Raw genomic sequence first — 17,980 nt, forward strand, 5'->3', positions numbered from 1 at the left:
TGTTATTGTGATACGTTAAAGAAACGAGTTTTTAGATTACGATTATTATAAAATATAGTTTTGATTGTTTATGTAGTAGAATGTCTATATAAAAATATAAAATAACAATTTTAATTCGAATGTTCATGTTTGTTAACTTATCAAGGAAAATGAAAATAATATATCGCGAAAAGAAGTTAAGAAAATTATTTATTCTGGTCCATTGAAATGTCCATGTGTCCAAGCCTGATTTTCATCATTTTTCCGTTTTCTAGAAAATTTTTGTAAGCAACATTTCGAGACAGTGTGTTCTGAAACGTGGGCGTTTTCAATACCTGTACGTCCTTATTGCTCAATCTGATACATAATAGACTCGCAGAACGGTTAGATTTAATCTGGGGTTGCCTAATGCTGGTACCGATATATGTATAAGCACCGTTTGACTGACATGAACATTAACACCGCGACGTTGTGCCAGCTGTGCGTCCTACAGTATACAGAAATCCTTGCGCGCCATTAGCGTTGACAGTGTAAATGTTTGAACTATGGAAGGATTTGCGCAGCCAAGTTATCCTCTTATGTTGCAAGAACGGAACGTAAAATGACAATTGATATATATCCTTGTCATGAGAGACGTTGCTTGTGCACGTAGTGTTACAAAACGTATTGACGTGTATTATCAAACAGATTTCGTACGCAAATTGGCAAAAAACAATTCTCCAAGTGTCGTATGAAAAGTGAGAAAAATCAATTTTCCAATTTTCCTATGAAAATGGGGGGAAATTGATTTTCCAATTTCAATATGAAAGTGGTAATGAAACAAGTTTCCAGTTTGAATATGAAAATTGTGAAGAAAGAATTTTTATTCCTGTGGATGAGTCAATTTTAATGAATAGTACGTTTTAGGCAGCTTTGAATTATTTTATACAGTTTATTTACGAAAACCGAATGGCAGATTTTGTTGATTGAGGCTTCTCAATCAATTTGTTGATTGAGGCTTCATTGAAAAGTTATTAATAAAATTATTAATAAAATTTGTCCACTTATACAAATTTTGTTCTCGAAACTGAGCAGGATTTCGGGGGTATATCTATTGACCAAATATGATTGTACTTGACCCCCGCCGCTGCAAATAATTTTTCCTGAATGATTTGAAGCTTTTCAATTTCGTCGAAAGATTTAGGCGTCTACTCACTGTCAATTTTTCTTAGAAATTCATTTTTCATTTTTAATAAATTTATTTGACGCTCTACGGAAATGTTGTTTAATACTTTTTTGTAGGTATCCATGAGCTCTATTTCACCACTAAATTTCAATTAAATCCATTGACTATTGTAGGAGTAAAGGCCGTTTCAAAATTGGGCCACTTTTATGGGGGTTTTCTAACTTTACGGTGTTAAGGAACAACTTTTTCAATACTCTTAGTATTTCTACATATTCTTGACTAAAGTACGCGTTGTTTGCATTTTGAAACATTAAAATCGTCCAATCTGTTCAGGAATTATGATGTTTTAAACATACGCATGAAATTTCAGTGAAACATGTCAATGTATAGTCAGACATCAGATTTTCGGTAAGGTATTTTTTTCTCGAAACTGAGTAAGAATTTGGAGATATGTCTCTTGACCATAAGTGATTAAAATTGACCCCTGCAACTGAAAATATTTTTCCCAAAACGATATAAAATATTTTAATTTTACCGAAAAATTCTAGCACCTACTCGAATTTTTTTTTCGAAAATGCGTAGAATTTCGAGGGTACGTCCATTGACCAAAAATGCTTGTAATTGACCTCTACAACTGAAAATATTTTTTCCAGAACGATTTGATACTTTTTTTCCGCCAAAAAATGTTCCGGTCTGTATGGAACTTTAAACGTTAGTAATTCTTTAACGAAGCCCCAATCAACAATTTGGTATTCTTGATTTTCGTCTTATTTTGGCCTCTAGAATACCCCATTCAAATTTTTCCCAGAGTTAACCGAACACCCTATATCCGAAGTACACAATACATTATCGAATAATTTTGAATTAGATATTCACTAAACTATTTGGATTTGATTTCTTTCAGTTAAGTTTCATTGGCAAAAGAATTTGTTTGAAACATGACAAACAACTTTTACGAACATTTTTTTAATAACTACAACTTCTTTCAAGATATCCTGCTGTACTCACTTAAACAAGACACCTTGTATAATTTATTTTGCATCAAATCAAGCAAATTTCTACATAAATAAAAGTATTAAAATAAATAAATAATTTCACGAGATTCTTTTTTTTTTAATGTGTACATATGTTTATTTACATTTTCTAAAACTGTGGGAATATTTTTTAAGTATAAACAATTAATCCGTATAATAGAATTTATATCCACGATTGACAAAACATATTTATCAAATTTCTACATAAATAAAAGCATTGCAGGAATTAAAATAAATGCCTTGATACATAACAAAATAAATTCGAATTTTACAGTCAACACAGAAACTACATTAATCAAGTAACCTTCGTAAAACCAGGCAAAATTTGTTGGCCCATTTTTATTTATAAAAAGTAAATGAGTTACACTCAGGTTCCTGTAGAACCAGCTGTCCACTGAACATCGAAATTTGTATAAACGCAATTATGTCAATTAATAATGTTTTCCAACCCTGTAGTTCCTACCATCGAGAGTCTAATGTACGAAATAACAACCCATTTTGATTACATGATTAATTACCTCTTCGGTAGCGTCGAAACTCACACGTTGAAAATCGTTTCGCGTACGATTAAACTAAACCAATAAATTGCATTCGTCGGCGTTTGCGTGCTCTGCCAATTGTTCCCGTTTATTTTTACATGACGCAAATGGCCACGTCTAACGATTCGAAATGATGCTCGGCTCAATATTTTACTGTCATTTCGATGACACGGCAGATGAGATCAATGGTCGGTCCCTGTGATACCAGTCAATGATATCCGCAACTGCGGACAATAAATCTGTCGTTCGACTCGTCTACGAACAATTGCAGACCGACAATCAGCCGTTGTATCGATTCCCTGTTATGGATCGCTTGGCTTTCCGTTTCGTCGTTCGAAGAAAGCTGAACCAAACAGTCGAATGTCACGTACTCGTGAACTTCGAACGCGGTGACTTTAACGAGGGACCATTACAATTAGTTGTACCTTGAAATACCACACTGGGGGATCTTTCGTGACGCCGGCGAAATTTTATAAATAAATAGAAACTTGGCACTGATATATAGAAAATTGCAAAGATTTACTTGTCTATAAAGTTATAAAGCATATTCCACACTAGTACACTGAGATCTTTCGTGACAAAATTTGATAAGAAAATAAAAACTTAGTACTGATATACAGAGTGTTCGGCCACCCCCTGGGAAAAATTTTAATGAGAGATTCTAGAGGCCAAAATAAGACGAAAATCAAGAATATCAATTTCGTGACTGAGGCTTCATTAAAAAGTTATTAAAGACTTAAATTAAAAAATTTCAAATCATACTAAAAAAAAATTATATTTAGTTACAGAGGTAAATTACAAGCATTTTTGGTGAACAGGTATAGTCCCGAAATCCTACGCACTTTCGAGAAAAAAATTCAGTACGGGTGGAACTTCGAACATCAATAACTTTTTAACGAAGCCTCCATCAACAAATTAGTATTCTTGATTTTCGTCTTATTTTGGCTTCTAGAATCTCTTATTAAAATTTTCCCCAGGGCTGGTCGAACACCCAGTATATAGAGAATATAGAAAATTGCAAATATGTACTTTGCTATAAAGTTATAAAGCATATTCTACACTAGCATACTGGGATAGTTCATGATCCAAAAATTTGTTATATAAATAAAACTTGTTATATAGAAAATATAGAAAATTGCAAATATGTACTTTACAACAAAGTTATAACACTTTAAATGATAATAAAAATTGAGTAAAATAAAAAGAGAGAAAATTAAAATTTGTCACTTACTGTTTTAATAATCATACTTTTACAGTGAGTTAAACGAAAAAGTACCTATTATGTACAAGTCCTTGTTGCTTAGACATTTATACAAAACGATATTAATCTCCTTAAATAAATATAATTTAATCTTCTTTTCTAAAAACTTTAAATTATAAGTGTAAATTGCTACAGTTTCCCATTTTTCCCTGTGTCATACAATTATTTAGTACATTGATTTTGGTTACTACAAAATAATTGCAAATGAAAAATTTTTTCAATTCTGTTGAAACGTTTAAATTTCATATTCTTGAACTACGTGAACGAATGTCATGAATTTTTAGAAACTGAAATTACTAAAAAATCACATCCAAATGTGAATATTCCTTGATTAATTAATCAACGTTCCAAAGTCTGGAATCATCTATTCCCTTTAACTAATAAATTAGGGACTTTCAACGAGTACTTCTTCGAACGTGGAGATTGTTTCGACAATTGTTTGTTCGCGAATCGTCGATTCTAGGGTACCCGGTTCGTTTCTGTTTACACCTTTCCATTGTCGAGTGTCTAGTCGCATTACTCCGAGACGTGTCACTTTAGGTAAGCAGCTTACTTGGCTGCACACAACGCCAAGTATTTGCGCTACGCATCTGTGAATACAGAGCTGCTTGATGAGATACACAGCATGCGTCACGCGAAAGGATCGTTTTTTCGGGAGATATTACGAACGAGACAATTCTTTGATATTTGATGCTTTATAAAGACTTTTTGCAATACCTAATTGATATTGTCGCTAGATCAAACACCAGAAACATATCGAAGTGTTGGAGAGAATGAATTGAATTTAGAATAGTCAACAATTTTTCAACAGATTCTTTCATTATCTATTCGTGTCACATTATAGAAGAGAAGGAAGTCATTGACACCACTCTTAAAAGTGCTTTTTTAACTAAATATGAATTCCAAAAACACCCAGTAGCCGATCGACATAAAATTTGGTAGAGAGGAAGGGTGGGATGTACTAATCTCAAATATGAAATTTCAACTTCGGCTGTTTAATAGTTACGGAGATATTAAATTATATTTAGGCGTCTTATACTTTAATATAATTAATAAATATATAAATATTACTGATATATAAATAAAATATAACGTTATATTTTAATAATCTTGGAAACGGAGATCGTGAATAATTGTTAATTTCGAGCTGAGGTTCGTATTTTGAATCATGTTACAATTACGGTACCAGGTACTGTGTAAATTTGGCATGGAAACCAAAATCAATTTTGGGATACCTTATCGATATCCTTCTCTCGTACAGCACGTACAGGTGTACGTAGCGGTGACAGCAATTTATCCGATTTAGTGTATCCAGATTTGGGCGATACAACGTATCGACGCGTGTGTGATCAGCAATTGCAGGCGATAGCCATTTGGAATATTAGGCTTAAGGGAGCAACCTATCGACAGCTTAGATAGCTCAATAGGTTGCGACGATCGTCCAGCAAATAAGATTCGAAATTCAGTATCTATTCAATGCACCGATTGCTTCTTTTTCTTTTATCGTTGCTTTATCTACTATCGCGTACTGTTCCGAATAAAACTGGGAAAAATTTTAATGCGAGATTCTAGAGGCCAAAATAAGACTAAAAAAATGGAGAATACTAATTTGTTGATGGAGGCTTCGTTAAAAAGTTATTAACGTTTAAAATTCTGCCCGTACTGAATTTTTTTCTCGAAAGTGGGTAGGATTTCGAGGGTATGTCTAATGACCAAAAATGATTGTAATTGACCCCCGCAACCGAAAATAATTTTTCCAGAACGATATGAAATTTTTTAAATTCGACGAAAAATTTGTCCACTCGCTGAATTTTTTTCTCAAAAGTGGATAGAATTTCGAGGGTATGTATATTCACCAAAACTGGTTGTCATTGACCCCCGCAACTGAAAAGAATTTTTTCAGAACGATTTGAAACATGAAATTTCAGGGCAATCATTCATTCATGATCAGACATTATATTTTCGGTAAGGAATTTTTTTCTTGGAACTGGGTAATATTTCGGGGGTATGTGTGTTCATAAAAAATGATTGTAATTGTGCCCCGCAACTGAAAATAATTTTTTCAGAACGATTTGAAACATGAAATTTCAGGGGAATCATTCATTCATGATCAGACATTATATTTTCGGTAACGAATTTTTTTCTTGGAACTGGGTAATATTTCGGGGGTATGTGTGTTCATAAAAAATGATTGTAATTGTGCCCCGCAACCAGAAACAATTTTTTCAGAATGATTTGGAGTTTTTTAATTTAATTTTTTAATAACTTCTTATAACGTCTTATTTGGCCTCTAGAATCTCCCATTAAAATTTTTCTCAGGGGTAGCCGAATACTCTATATATGCATAATCATGGAGCTGTACAATAGTCTATTCCAACATATTTCATACTGACATTTACACTCTTAACAATTTTTATTTATTACATGGGCAAACATTTAGAGGCAATGAAAAGTTGCTTAAAAGACTGCAATAAATTTTTCTCCTAACAATTCTCGTGTTCCTTGAAGTAACAGAAATATTCAAGGTAGTTTTAATCAAAGACTCTCGAAATTCCGAATGCAACAGTTCACTTTAACTAGTCGATCAAATTCATATGGTGATTCGTTTGTTTGATCGCCGAAGCATGTCGCAGAGTTTTCGGTTAAACTCCTCGGTTCTTCGCATCGCTAACAGCGCAAGGAGCTCAATTATATACACAACAAATATCCAAACAGTGTGCGTTGGGTGCTCGTAGATGTATTTGGAGAGGAAATTACTATCAGTACGCAGTGTATCGGTGTAATGCTGTTCTCAAGACGGTTAATGCATCGATGAACGTTTCATTATCGCATCATTAGAATTGTAGCGTTCAACGAAGCGTAAAATGGCATGATTTCTGAATATCCAGAGCAAAGGGTATACAGATTAAATTCATTCGATTCGAAGAAATTGCCTTTAAATTCCATTTAAATACTGAAGTATATTTTATATTTTTATATTACAAATTTTTCTAATACAAATTTTTGCGCAACTGCTTTTTGCCAAGTGTTTCTCAAGATAAAATCGAACAACTCCAAATTTTTTTTTTTTATTTAATTTTTACTGTTGCATCAACCCATTAGGGTAATCAGCAACCACAATGCTTTACAAACGTTAGATATAGAATTAGGTTAAATTAAATGTCCAAATTTTTATTGACTTCTCTAACACATATTAATTATACGAAACAATCAAATGAATTTTCATATATTTTCATTTTCAGACGATTTATGTTTCTGGACAAGACTTTTGTCGAAACTGTGCTTGTACAAATTAAATAAAATTATATACAATAATATCGATAATATAATAACGAAATAATGATATACTTAGGGGAAGAAATTTTAAACTGACTAGCACTCCCGTATAATGTTAATTAATTTAAAAAATAATTGTAGAAACGTTGCAAAAATAGAGTTTTGATAATTCTGAAAATTATTGTATCTTACCGTCGTAAGTAGAGTAGGCGACCATAATGTCTGCATAGGATGGGATGCTGTACGCAGCCCCGCTATCCGTCTCGTGCATGATCGTCGCCCCTCCGTCCAGCTGCGCGCCACGGCAGGCCTGTGAAAAAGAAATCGCATACGTGAGTGGGCCATCCAAGCCCCGGCGATGTAGCATTCCCTTTGTGCGAAAGGTTTCCCCTGGAAAAGCGTTGTTTGGCGGAACAACGACGCTTTGTCGATGGCAACGGTCGACTTCGCTTCGAATTTTAAAGATCACTGTCGACGTTCACGCACCAGTTGATTTGTACCCGGCAAAACCCGGGGGAGGAAGCTTTTAATACTCGTCTCCGAGGCGCAAATATCTAGAGCGTACGTAGAATTTTAAGATGTATTCCAGATAGTCTGCGTGCAAGACGTTTTGGCTCGCGAAACTGTCGTTTATCGCGAGGATCAAACACTGGGGAAACGACGAACACGAACTGTTCGACTCGCATTCTAATGTGCTTTTGCAGAACGATGATCCCTTTTAGTGTACATAAAATGTTAGATCTAGATACTCGACAATTTTTAAGATATGATTGTAGACAGTTCGCAAGTTCTTGTGTATTTTTGTATTGGATGAAAATGTGTACCAAATAGGAGTTTATCGATGCTGCAATACTGTAGAAATTTAGAGAATTGCCTTCACCAGAGTCTAATGACACTCACACTTTTCAAAAGATAGATTGATAATTACTAGACAACATATATTGTTAACAAATCAGTCCCCGTTATTTTAAAATTGTACCCGAAGGCAATCATTCAATTTGTAAAAAAACTACGTTGCTTAGAATGTTATTGAGGGAGGTACTGGGAATTTGTTAAATGATGTCTATTACATATCTCCTAATTCCTACTCAGTTTCGAGAAAAAAATTCCTTACCGAAAATCTGATGTCTGACTATACATTGACATGTTTCACTGAAATTTCATGCGTATGTTTAAAACATCATAACTCCTGAACGGATTGGACGATTTTAATGTTTCAAAATGCAAACAACGCGTATTTTAGTCGAGAATATGTAGAAATTCCAAAAATATTCGAAAAGTTGCTCCTTAACCCTCTAAAGTGAGAAAACCTCAATAAAGATGGTCCAATTTTCAAACGGCCATAACTCTTGCAATAGTTAATGGATTTAATTAAAATTTTGTGGTCAAGTAGAACTCGTGGATACCTACAAAAAAGTATTACACAATATTTCTATACAGTGTCAAACAAATTTATTAATAATGAATTTAAGTAAAATCGACAGGGGTAGGTGCCTAAATTTATTTGGCGAAAAAAAAAATTTCAAATCGTTCTGGAAAAATTATTTTCAGTTGCGGTGGTTAATTACAATCATTTTTGGTGAATAGACATACTCCCAGCATTCTGCTCATTTTCGAGAAGAAAAATTCAGTATGGTCGGATCTTTAAACGTTAATAACTTCTTAACGAAGCCCCTTAACGAAGTTTTTTTTTACAAATTTAATGATTGTCGTAAGCTACAGTTTTAAAATAATGAAGACTGATTTGTTAACAATATATTAACTAGAAATCATTGTATATCTTTAATTAATATATTCAATATATATTATTTCACATGTTTCCAAGCGCTATACGCCGATTAAATCATATCCGGAGAACATAAGACACCTTTCGAAACCTCAAATATATTTTCCAATAATCGAACCATTCAATAAATAAACTTCTAGAACAAATTTCCTCGCCAAATACACCTCCTCTATTAATAAATTTCGCAGATTTATATCCGTATCCTCGACGTAGTTTTTAGTTTTTATTTTTGTTATTTTGCACCCCCTTTTTCTCGCTCGTCTTAGCTGTCGATCCTCTACTTCTTTTAGTCTGCAATCCCCCTAACCGCCGTTTACTCGTGGTAGAAAATGTAGCGCGTTACGTGGTACGGTTCTGTGTATCGCGTCGGAGGTGCAAATCCTGTTTAGAAAATTCGCGGCGCCGTTAAGACGCCGGAAATTCGCCGAGGAACGAAAAACGGGACCGAAATCGACGTAAATTATAAAGGACGATAGGTTCTTTTTTCTTTTTATCGCGAGATATTCGCGAACAAAGCCACGGAATTTCTGATCCCAGTGGTTTTGTTATTCGATGAAATGCACACCGTTGTGTGGTCGGGATTTATGAGTTTTTTCGTTCGGATAACTCGGAATTAAAATACAGAGGGGATCATTATAATGCACGGTTTCAAATAACTACTGCGTACATTTCGTTTCACTGGGAACATTCGGTGGGGAAGATGGGGAGCGTCGAATAACTCGAATTAATTTTTGTCGCGTGTTTTGTTTCACGCAATTTCACGGTTAGATAAAATAGAATGTTACTGCGATGAGCCGTGTGAAATAATTATTTTTGTGATTAGAGAATCAATCATTAGGAATTCGGGAATTGTATATTTTATATTGGTGAATTTTGATAAATAATTAATGGTTTAGTTTAATCCTGTTTCTTTTCAAAAGGATTCAGAAAACACTTAATTTATCATCTAAAATGGGAATGCATGAAAAAGATTATTAATGGTCTTTTTGAAAAGTTTAACAGCGATAATACTTCTCTGCAAAATGCTGAGAAACATTTAAAATTTCTAAAAGAAAAACTGTCTTTAAAAAGGAGTATTAAAAGCCATTGAAGACAACCTTTGAGAATTTAGTGCTAAATAGGAAAATAAATTTCAAACGTTGACACAAGATTCTCAAGTAAAAAATCAACTCAATATTTAAAAAGACTATTTTCAATTTTACAAGTTATACTTTTCAAAGCTTTTTTTACTATTCTCTTGATAACTCTATTATTTTTAAGCTTACATTTAATTTTAAATATAGGAAAATATATAATCATAATTAAAATATTTTTTTGTTTACTACTATTAACACAGTTTCAAGAAAATTGATTTTACAATAGTTTATAATTTGTCAAGATTATTATAGAATTCTTTAGAAATTTGAATCTTTATTTCTTAAAGAGTATAAAATGAGAAATCTGGAACGAAAGTTCTAAAGATGCTTCCTCGCAATAATTTTAATAAATGAGAAGAATAGATAATTGATGGTTTAACTCTGGGTCAAAGTAGTTTCATTTGCATGTTAATTATACTCTTTGGATTCCGTTTTGCTTGAGTTAGAGAATTAGCTGATGTCAAAGGTTTCGGGACAATAGATTCTAGTTTCCAAATAGTTCAAATATTTCATTTCAGCCTCGATTGATGGAATAGAATTAAAATCATGCGCACTGTTTGTTCAAAGCGTTGCACCAAATTAGAGCTAGCATTCGAGGGTACTGTATGTACAGATACTGTAATCTATCTCCGGTTTGTTATGAAACACAAACATGTTGAATTTGCAGGGGATCGAACTTATTGCATGCTATGTTAATCTGATACGTGAGAATGTCAAATTTTATAAAATTTTTGAAACTATTAAAGTTTTTATAAATTCTATAGCATGGCTGAGAGTATGTATACTATTGTTTGCGTTTGTTTTATTTTATATTTCAGAAATAGTGTAGCAAAAAATTATGAAATTCAGCATGGTGACTTGTATATACGAAACATTGATATCAGAAAATTTTTTAAAAAAGTTGATGGAGGAAAAATATTGTTCCTTTTAACATATTGCATTTTTATCGTTTTCCACACAGAGATATTTTTCAAACAACGATAGGTTAATTGTTCTCAATTCTAAAATTAAAAATAAATTTTATAATAGGAAAATACATCAATTTGTATATAAATTTCGAAAGTAGGACATGAGTAAATTATCAAGAAATTATGAAATTAAGCATGGTGGCTTCTATATACGAGCATCGATATAAAATTTTTGAAAAAGAGTTGATAGAGAAATGGAAATATATTATTTTTTAAAAATGAATTTTAAAACAGAAAAATACATCAATTTGTACATAAATATTCAAAAGTAGAATATAAATAAATCATCAAAAAATTATGGAATTGAGCATGATGATTTGCATATGCGAGCATCGATATTACAAAATTAAAAAAAAACTCGATGAAGGAATGAAAAATATATTATTCCTTTTAACATTGCATTTCTATCATTTTCTATACAGAGGTATTTTTCAAACCATACATTGAAGGTAATTGAATTTTTCACAATTCCAGAATTAAAAATAAATTTAAAAATAAAAAGATACATCAATTTGTACATAAATTTAGAAATTAGAACATAAGCTAATTATTAAAAAATTATGAAATTATGAATGGTGACTTCTATATACTTATATAATATTATATAAAGTTTTAAAAAAAATTGATGAAGGAATGCTAAAAATATTTTTCCATTTTAACCACACATTCGAAGTGGTCTCAAGAAATGTAAACTTTTACAATCGTTGGTCATTTAATATTCGAAATAATACACTCTGTATGTAGTGATTGTTAATGTTGCAAACGTTGATGAATCAGTCTGTCACTGCTTTCTCACGTTTCATTACTCTGGTTCGCGTATCGGACGTATGTATAATATCTTAAGTAATCTCTCTTCTTCCTGAATGTTTATCACATACGCTATCAGCGTCCTTGCGAAACTTTAAGCGAACGTCGCCCAGCGGTACGTCTGCAACGTAGAACGTACTCGAGAGCTTGCTAAACGAGTTGAGAAGTAACCTCGTCAACTATAAAACTCTTTCATGTCCCTTTGAACCGTCGTACGGATAATTAACTATGTCGTCTTTTCCACTTCCGTTAGCGCGCTACCTCTCCAGCTTTCACGAAGAAAGCCAACGCGTTAGTGGCTCTTCCCGTATGCGAGAACGAGCTTGTTCCCTCAATTGCCGCGTCTCTGTTGTTGGCAGACTTGGAACCCTTTGTGGCCGTGCTTAATTTCTTGTACGTGAAAACTTCTTCCGAGAAAAAAGTCAAAAGACACCGCGATTTGTCACTAACTTTCTCGTAAACACACACATCTATCGCCAGACCTTACCAACAGAAAGGAGCAACATTTTATTCGTGTAATTGACGACCAATAATATTGGGGAATACTACATTCCATAATTTAATTTCCTTTACTTTGTTTCTTAATAAAAACCGTAGAATTTTGTGGGACCAAAATTTTAATTTTATTAAATTCATTATTTACATCACATTGCACCATGTTATATTAGTTCAAAAAATTTTCAAATTTATTTCATAGTTTTTAAAATGTCTTTAGATATATTTGGTCAACTTTTACTTTTATCAATCTATCAAATGTTGCATAAAGTCCTTCGTTCTCTACTGAAGAAAGTTGTTTATAATTAAATATTTTTCAATTTTAGAAGCTTTCGTCTAACGTTTATACAAGAAATGAACTGTGTAAATTCTAAAACTAAAGTATTTTATATTTCATAAATTTTAAGCAACTTTTACTATTTAATTTATTTATTCCAACGTGTTATACAATCTTTTTGCGAACAGTTTCATTATACCACGTATCACGGAGTACGGAGGTAAAAAACGCAGTATTCATGCTGCAGCGGTCTACGCGTTGCAAATCCTTGAGAGATCATTTTGAAGTAGATAAATGGAATAAGATCGAGGTCGGTTTACACCGCGAAAGAAATCAAGATTTACGTTCTCATCGTGCAAGATATTTATACTTTTTTGTATAGAAATTCGCGATTAAAATATATATTTATAACATTTGTGTTTTTATATCAACATCTGATAACTATGTCACCAATATTTGTAACTGAAACGAAAGTAGGTCGATTTATGTTTACATTACAAGACAATATCCATTCGATCAATCGTGTTAAATTGAAAGGATGTGTATTTCTTGGCTTTCAAAAAATAAATATACCTGAATGAAAAATAATTTCGGCTTGCCAATCAGGGTGGTGCATTTGTCGGCGGTGAAAGAGTCCCAGAGCATCTCGACCAAATATGTGTCATCGGAGGTAAACAGATAACCAGATTCACCGTGCGACATAGCAGCTACGATCAGACAGTCGGCATCCCTGTGGTCATCCTCAGCGGCTGTAATGAAAGGATTAATTAATCCAATGCGGCCTACAATAACGGCCACGGAGTGTTTGCCGTAGTAGGTAATAGGAGGAACAATATTGGGCAAGCTAAGTTCCCAATCCCCACTCACCATTTCTATCCTCGAAAATCACGTACACTTCGTCAGGTTTACTCTCCATTTACACAGATTTGCGGTTATTAAATATCGGGAAACGTTAAATCTATTGTACCTGCCATGAGAGTAGCTACGATAAAAACTTTCAACAGTTGAATTGGGAACTTACACCAATGACAGTTCTCAACATTGTGCGTCTATTGAATATATGAGGACGTCAAATCTATTGTACCTGCCATGACAGTTCTCACCATTGTGCGTTCATTGAATATCGGGGGAAGTCAGATCTATTGTACCTGTCATGCCAGTAGCTACAATAGAAGCTTTCAACTGTTGAATTGGGAACTTTTCCCAATGACAGTTCTCAACATTGTGCGTTTATTGAATATCGGGGGACATTAAATCTATTGTACCTGTCATGCCAGTAGCTACAATAGAAGCTTTCAACTGTTGAATTGGGAACTTTTACCAATGACAGTTCTCAACATTGTGCGTTTACGGAATATCGGGGAATGTCAAATCAATTATACTTTCCATGACAGTAGCTACGATAAAAGCTTTCAACAGTTGAATTGAGAACTTTTACCAATGACAGGTCTCAACATCTTTCTATTTCTCGTAAAACAGGAATATCTTTTTATTGTGAGTAAACTAGTTAACTTTTACCCGTCCACGCACTTGGAAAGTATTAATTTTCTGTTATTGTATGACAATACAATACATAGAATATTATTATTGCCATTAAACGTATTATCTACAATGGTACTGTAATATAGAGTGTCGTCTTGGGCCTAGCAACGCTCAGTCGAAAATCGTATATATAGAGATTGATAGACGGTCGAGCACTCGTGAGAAAGCTTTCAGCGTAGCCCTCTGTTGACCAATGCGGGAAATGCGCCACGGAGTTTTAATAATTCTGCGAAACTTTCACTGATTTTTACCACGAATGTTTCCGTGGAACTTGTGTCATAAAAGTGTAAAATATTTGTTCGACAAGAACAATTTTTAAAAAGCTTCGCAAGGTAAAAGTTCTTTCTCCATAAACATACCACAGAAGTATGTTTACTTTTGAGTAACAAATTTGATTTGATTGTATCTTACAATATCAATAATCCAAACCAATAATTATATTTAATTTCTAATTTATTTTTTAAAGCACTCAAATAAGTTCCAGAGACGGAGTCAAATTTGATTAAAGGAATCGTACCGAACAAATGCTTCTTTTTTGTATTATTTGGCGAAAATGTCACGAGAAATAGTCGCAAATTAATTGTTTTGTAACGCGTCGCAACGTTAACCTTGTAATCTGCAGGAAGGCAAGAATTTAACAGGATGAATGCACGACATTATAGATTCAAAAGCCGCACCGTGTTCCGCACTAAATTTAATGAAGGGATTAATTAATTCAGTGTGGTCCACAGTAATGGTGACCGAACTGTTTACCGTGATGGGTCATACGCAAGCAAATCAAGAGGTCAACTACAGCACGTATTGTTCGTTCGATCTCTCTCGTCCTTTCCGATTTCACTGTCGCGATTTCAATGCGTGCGCCGACAAACTTGAAAATCACTTTTCCAAACTATTCGAACGTTTTTATCGAGTCGTCGTACGAATTTTAGGTTCCATTCAGTTGGCCCTCCGACTCTTACATACAGAGGGTCGCAAAAGTGTTTAGAACGATGCAATTTCGCACAAGACTTTTTCTCTGATAAAAGTTATTGCAACATTTCCTTCAAAATATTCCTTCGTGGACTCTGTGAATTAGTCGAAATGTGGATAGAAGCTTTCGAAACACTCTGGAAAGTTTATTCCTATTTTTAAAAACTTCATTTATATTTGTAGGAATTGTTTATTTTAGAAGCTAATAATTTAAAAATATAATAATGCTGAAAATTACAGCATATTACATATGTCGTACAGTCGAGCGACATATTACACATGTCGTGCAGTCGAGCTCAAAATTAATTTTCTGAATATAAATCACCCATGAAATATGTTTTATTCTTTGCTATGTGGTCTCAGTATGCCTTTCACTTTGAGAAACGGAACTCCCATGCCTTTGAACGAAAAGATGAAAGATGAAAATAGTGGAGTGGGGATGAGCTGTCTGGTGACCTTGAGCAGCCAATTTAAATTGCTTGGACTCTGCTGATGTAATCTGCGTTCTAATACATTCCTCACAACCTGTTGAAGAAATTTAATCGCGTTTCCTTAACCTTTTGTCACGTTATGCCAGTTTCCAAGGCTCAAGCATTATTGTTGCTTCTTCTTTATGGCCCTTCTATTTTCCTAACGCATTGCTTTTTCTTGATGTACTACAAATCACCTTTTCCAATTCTGCGCCACTGTTAGATACAAGTGGCTCCTTCTCGAAGCAATTACTCCGAGTCTTCGGACAGAACTAATCGGATTCTTTTTTTTATTTCTCGAGTAGTACTCTCTGCTACTCGTCGAATCAATTTCTTCAGCCTTTTATATAGGCTTCGTAACTATCCACGTTTTTGAACGATGTAACAAACTACGTTTAATTCTATTAAGAAGATCCGCTATTTTTCAGGGGCATTTGAATTCTTTAAAAATTTTAAAGGAACGTTTAGCGAGGGTAATTATATATGGTAGTGCATAGAATTAAATAAACATTAATTCCAACATATTGTTAGAAAGCTCTATTTTTCATTTTTTCCATTTTCATTCTTTGTTATATTTACTTTTAGAATCAAAATTATATCCATATGATTGAAACTATAACCATTACAGTGACAATTCTTCGAATAAAAAGTGTAAAAAATAAGTATGATATTGCACAAAATTATCACGTTTTATATTTTAAGATTATATTTTATTGTCGCTATCACTGAATTAAATTTTCGAAGTATACAATATTTTCTGAAATATCCTAGCATGATGTATGTATCAAGTGGAACTATAGTGTATAAGAAAGTGGATACAAGTAAACCAAGGCATGTAATATCGTCAATGGTATAACCGGAACGAACGTCGTCAAAAATACTATAAAATTATACAGAATGACCCATATAGTGTTACAATATGGTTTTCCCTGAAACCACGGCAGATATCAACAAACATTTCCCTTATATTATAGTAAATGTGATTTACTTTTCGCGAGAGATAAGGATAGTCTTACATTTTAAACAAAAAATCAGAAACTGAAGAAATTGTACATTACCAATCTATAATAACACAAACATGCATTAAATTTAAAATTTTTTAACTATATTCCATCACTTCGAAAAATCTGAAAAAATTACAGACTAGTGACCATAACGAGACCCAGAAACTGTGAAAATATAAACGGGGTCACTCGATAAATTCAATATAAAATCGGTATTTTAAAACTTTTTTAATCATTTAAAATTCCTTATTACAACCACAAATTCTGAAAAAATTCACAAACGTGTACACCTTCGGTTAGACTGCCCATGACATTTTTTATAATTTTTTATTCCATACAACAAAAGAAAGTTTAAAGTGTAAATTTTGTCTTGTAACTACCCTAATAGCGAGGGTAGTGGATTAATATTTGGTAGAAAAAATTCTCTTTGGGGGGCTTATCTATCGACACGTTCAAAATTGAATTCGGGTTGGGGACACTCCTATCCTTTAGAAACCACTGATTCTAACGACTACCTTTATTTGAGACAACTCAGTGAAGTAGTGTCGCGATAATTTGACACGAGGATCTCTCATTTCCGTGCAACCGCGTCGATAGCGAAACTAAGAAGCACGGTGGAAACGGGAAACCACGTGAAACGGGCTATTAATGATCCTCGTCCTAGGAATATAATTACAGGAAATTCATGGAAATAATGTAATCCCGTCACGTACGGACGCTTATCGGCACGAGTAGTGGGAATTACGGAAACGAGTTCACATAGAAAAACGTGACCGGAACATCGCTGATAATTATTTTCGTTTCTTACATACTTACAACTCATCTTCCTACTATTACAAGTCAAGTTTCTCTGAATTAAGCATGTTTCTTTTTCGTATATATGCATTTTAATTGGCGTTGTTGTAGTGTTATTGTTCTTATTATCACTTATTATTACTTGTATCTTTTTATCTTCTGAACAGGGTCACACACGTTTCGTAAACGAAGAATACTGATAGAAATTTTAATTTTGACAAAATATAAAAATATATGTATATATATTGAGTGAAAAGAAATTACATTTGTTTACACGAATAATACAAAAAATCTACACAGAATTTATTAAATCAATTATATAATTCTAAAATAAAAGAATTACATTTTCTTTTAGATTTATTTTTCATTACTGCTCAAGATAGAGAACATAAATTATTTATATTATGTCTATATTAAATTTGGGTTACGTTAAAATGATTTTGCTGAGTTAACTTTACTTGGAAAATTAAACAAAAC

At 33.2% G+C, this 17,980-nt stretch overlaps 2 protein-coding genes across 4 annotated transcripts in view; one reads left to right on the forward strand and one right to left on the reverse strand.

Annotated features, from left to right (window-relative positions):
* The window catches only part of LOC143351796 (alkaline phosphatase), a 391,261-nt gene that overhangs the window by 220,982 nt on the left and 152,299 nt on the right, over positions 1–17,980 (forward strand). The window lies entirely within an intron of this gene.
* Positions 1–17,980, reverse strand: part of LOC143351847 (caspase-1-like) — a 223,517-nt gene that overhangs the window by 63,699 nt on the left and 141,838 nt on the right. For all 3 annotated transcript variants that reach the window (XM_076783895.1, XM_076783878.1, XM_076783886.1), the window contains exons 4-5: positions 13,297–13,472; positions 7,447–7,564 (exon numbers count right to left, since the gene is read on the reverse strand). In XM_076783895.1, the coding sequence (XP_076640010.1) occupies positions 7,447–7,564; positions 13,297–13,472 (294 nt within the window). The remainder of the gene's footprint in view (positions 1–7,446; positions 7,565–13,296; positions 13,473–17,980) is intronic.

Source organism: Colletes latitarsis, chromosome 1 (assembly GCF_051014445.1).
Source record: "Colletes latitarsis isolate SP2378_abdomen chromosome 1, iyColLati1, whole genome shotgun sequence".
Lineage (NCBI taxonomy): Eukaryota > Metazoa > Arthropoda > Insecta > Hymenoptera > Colletidae > Colletes > Colletes latitarsis.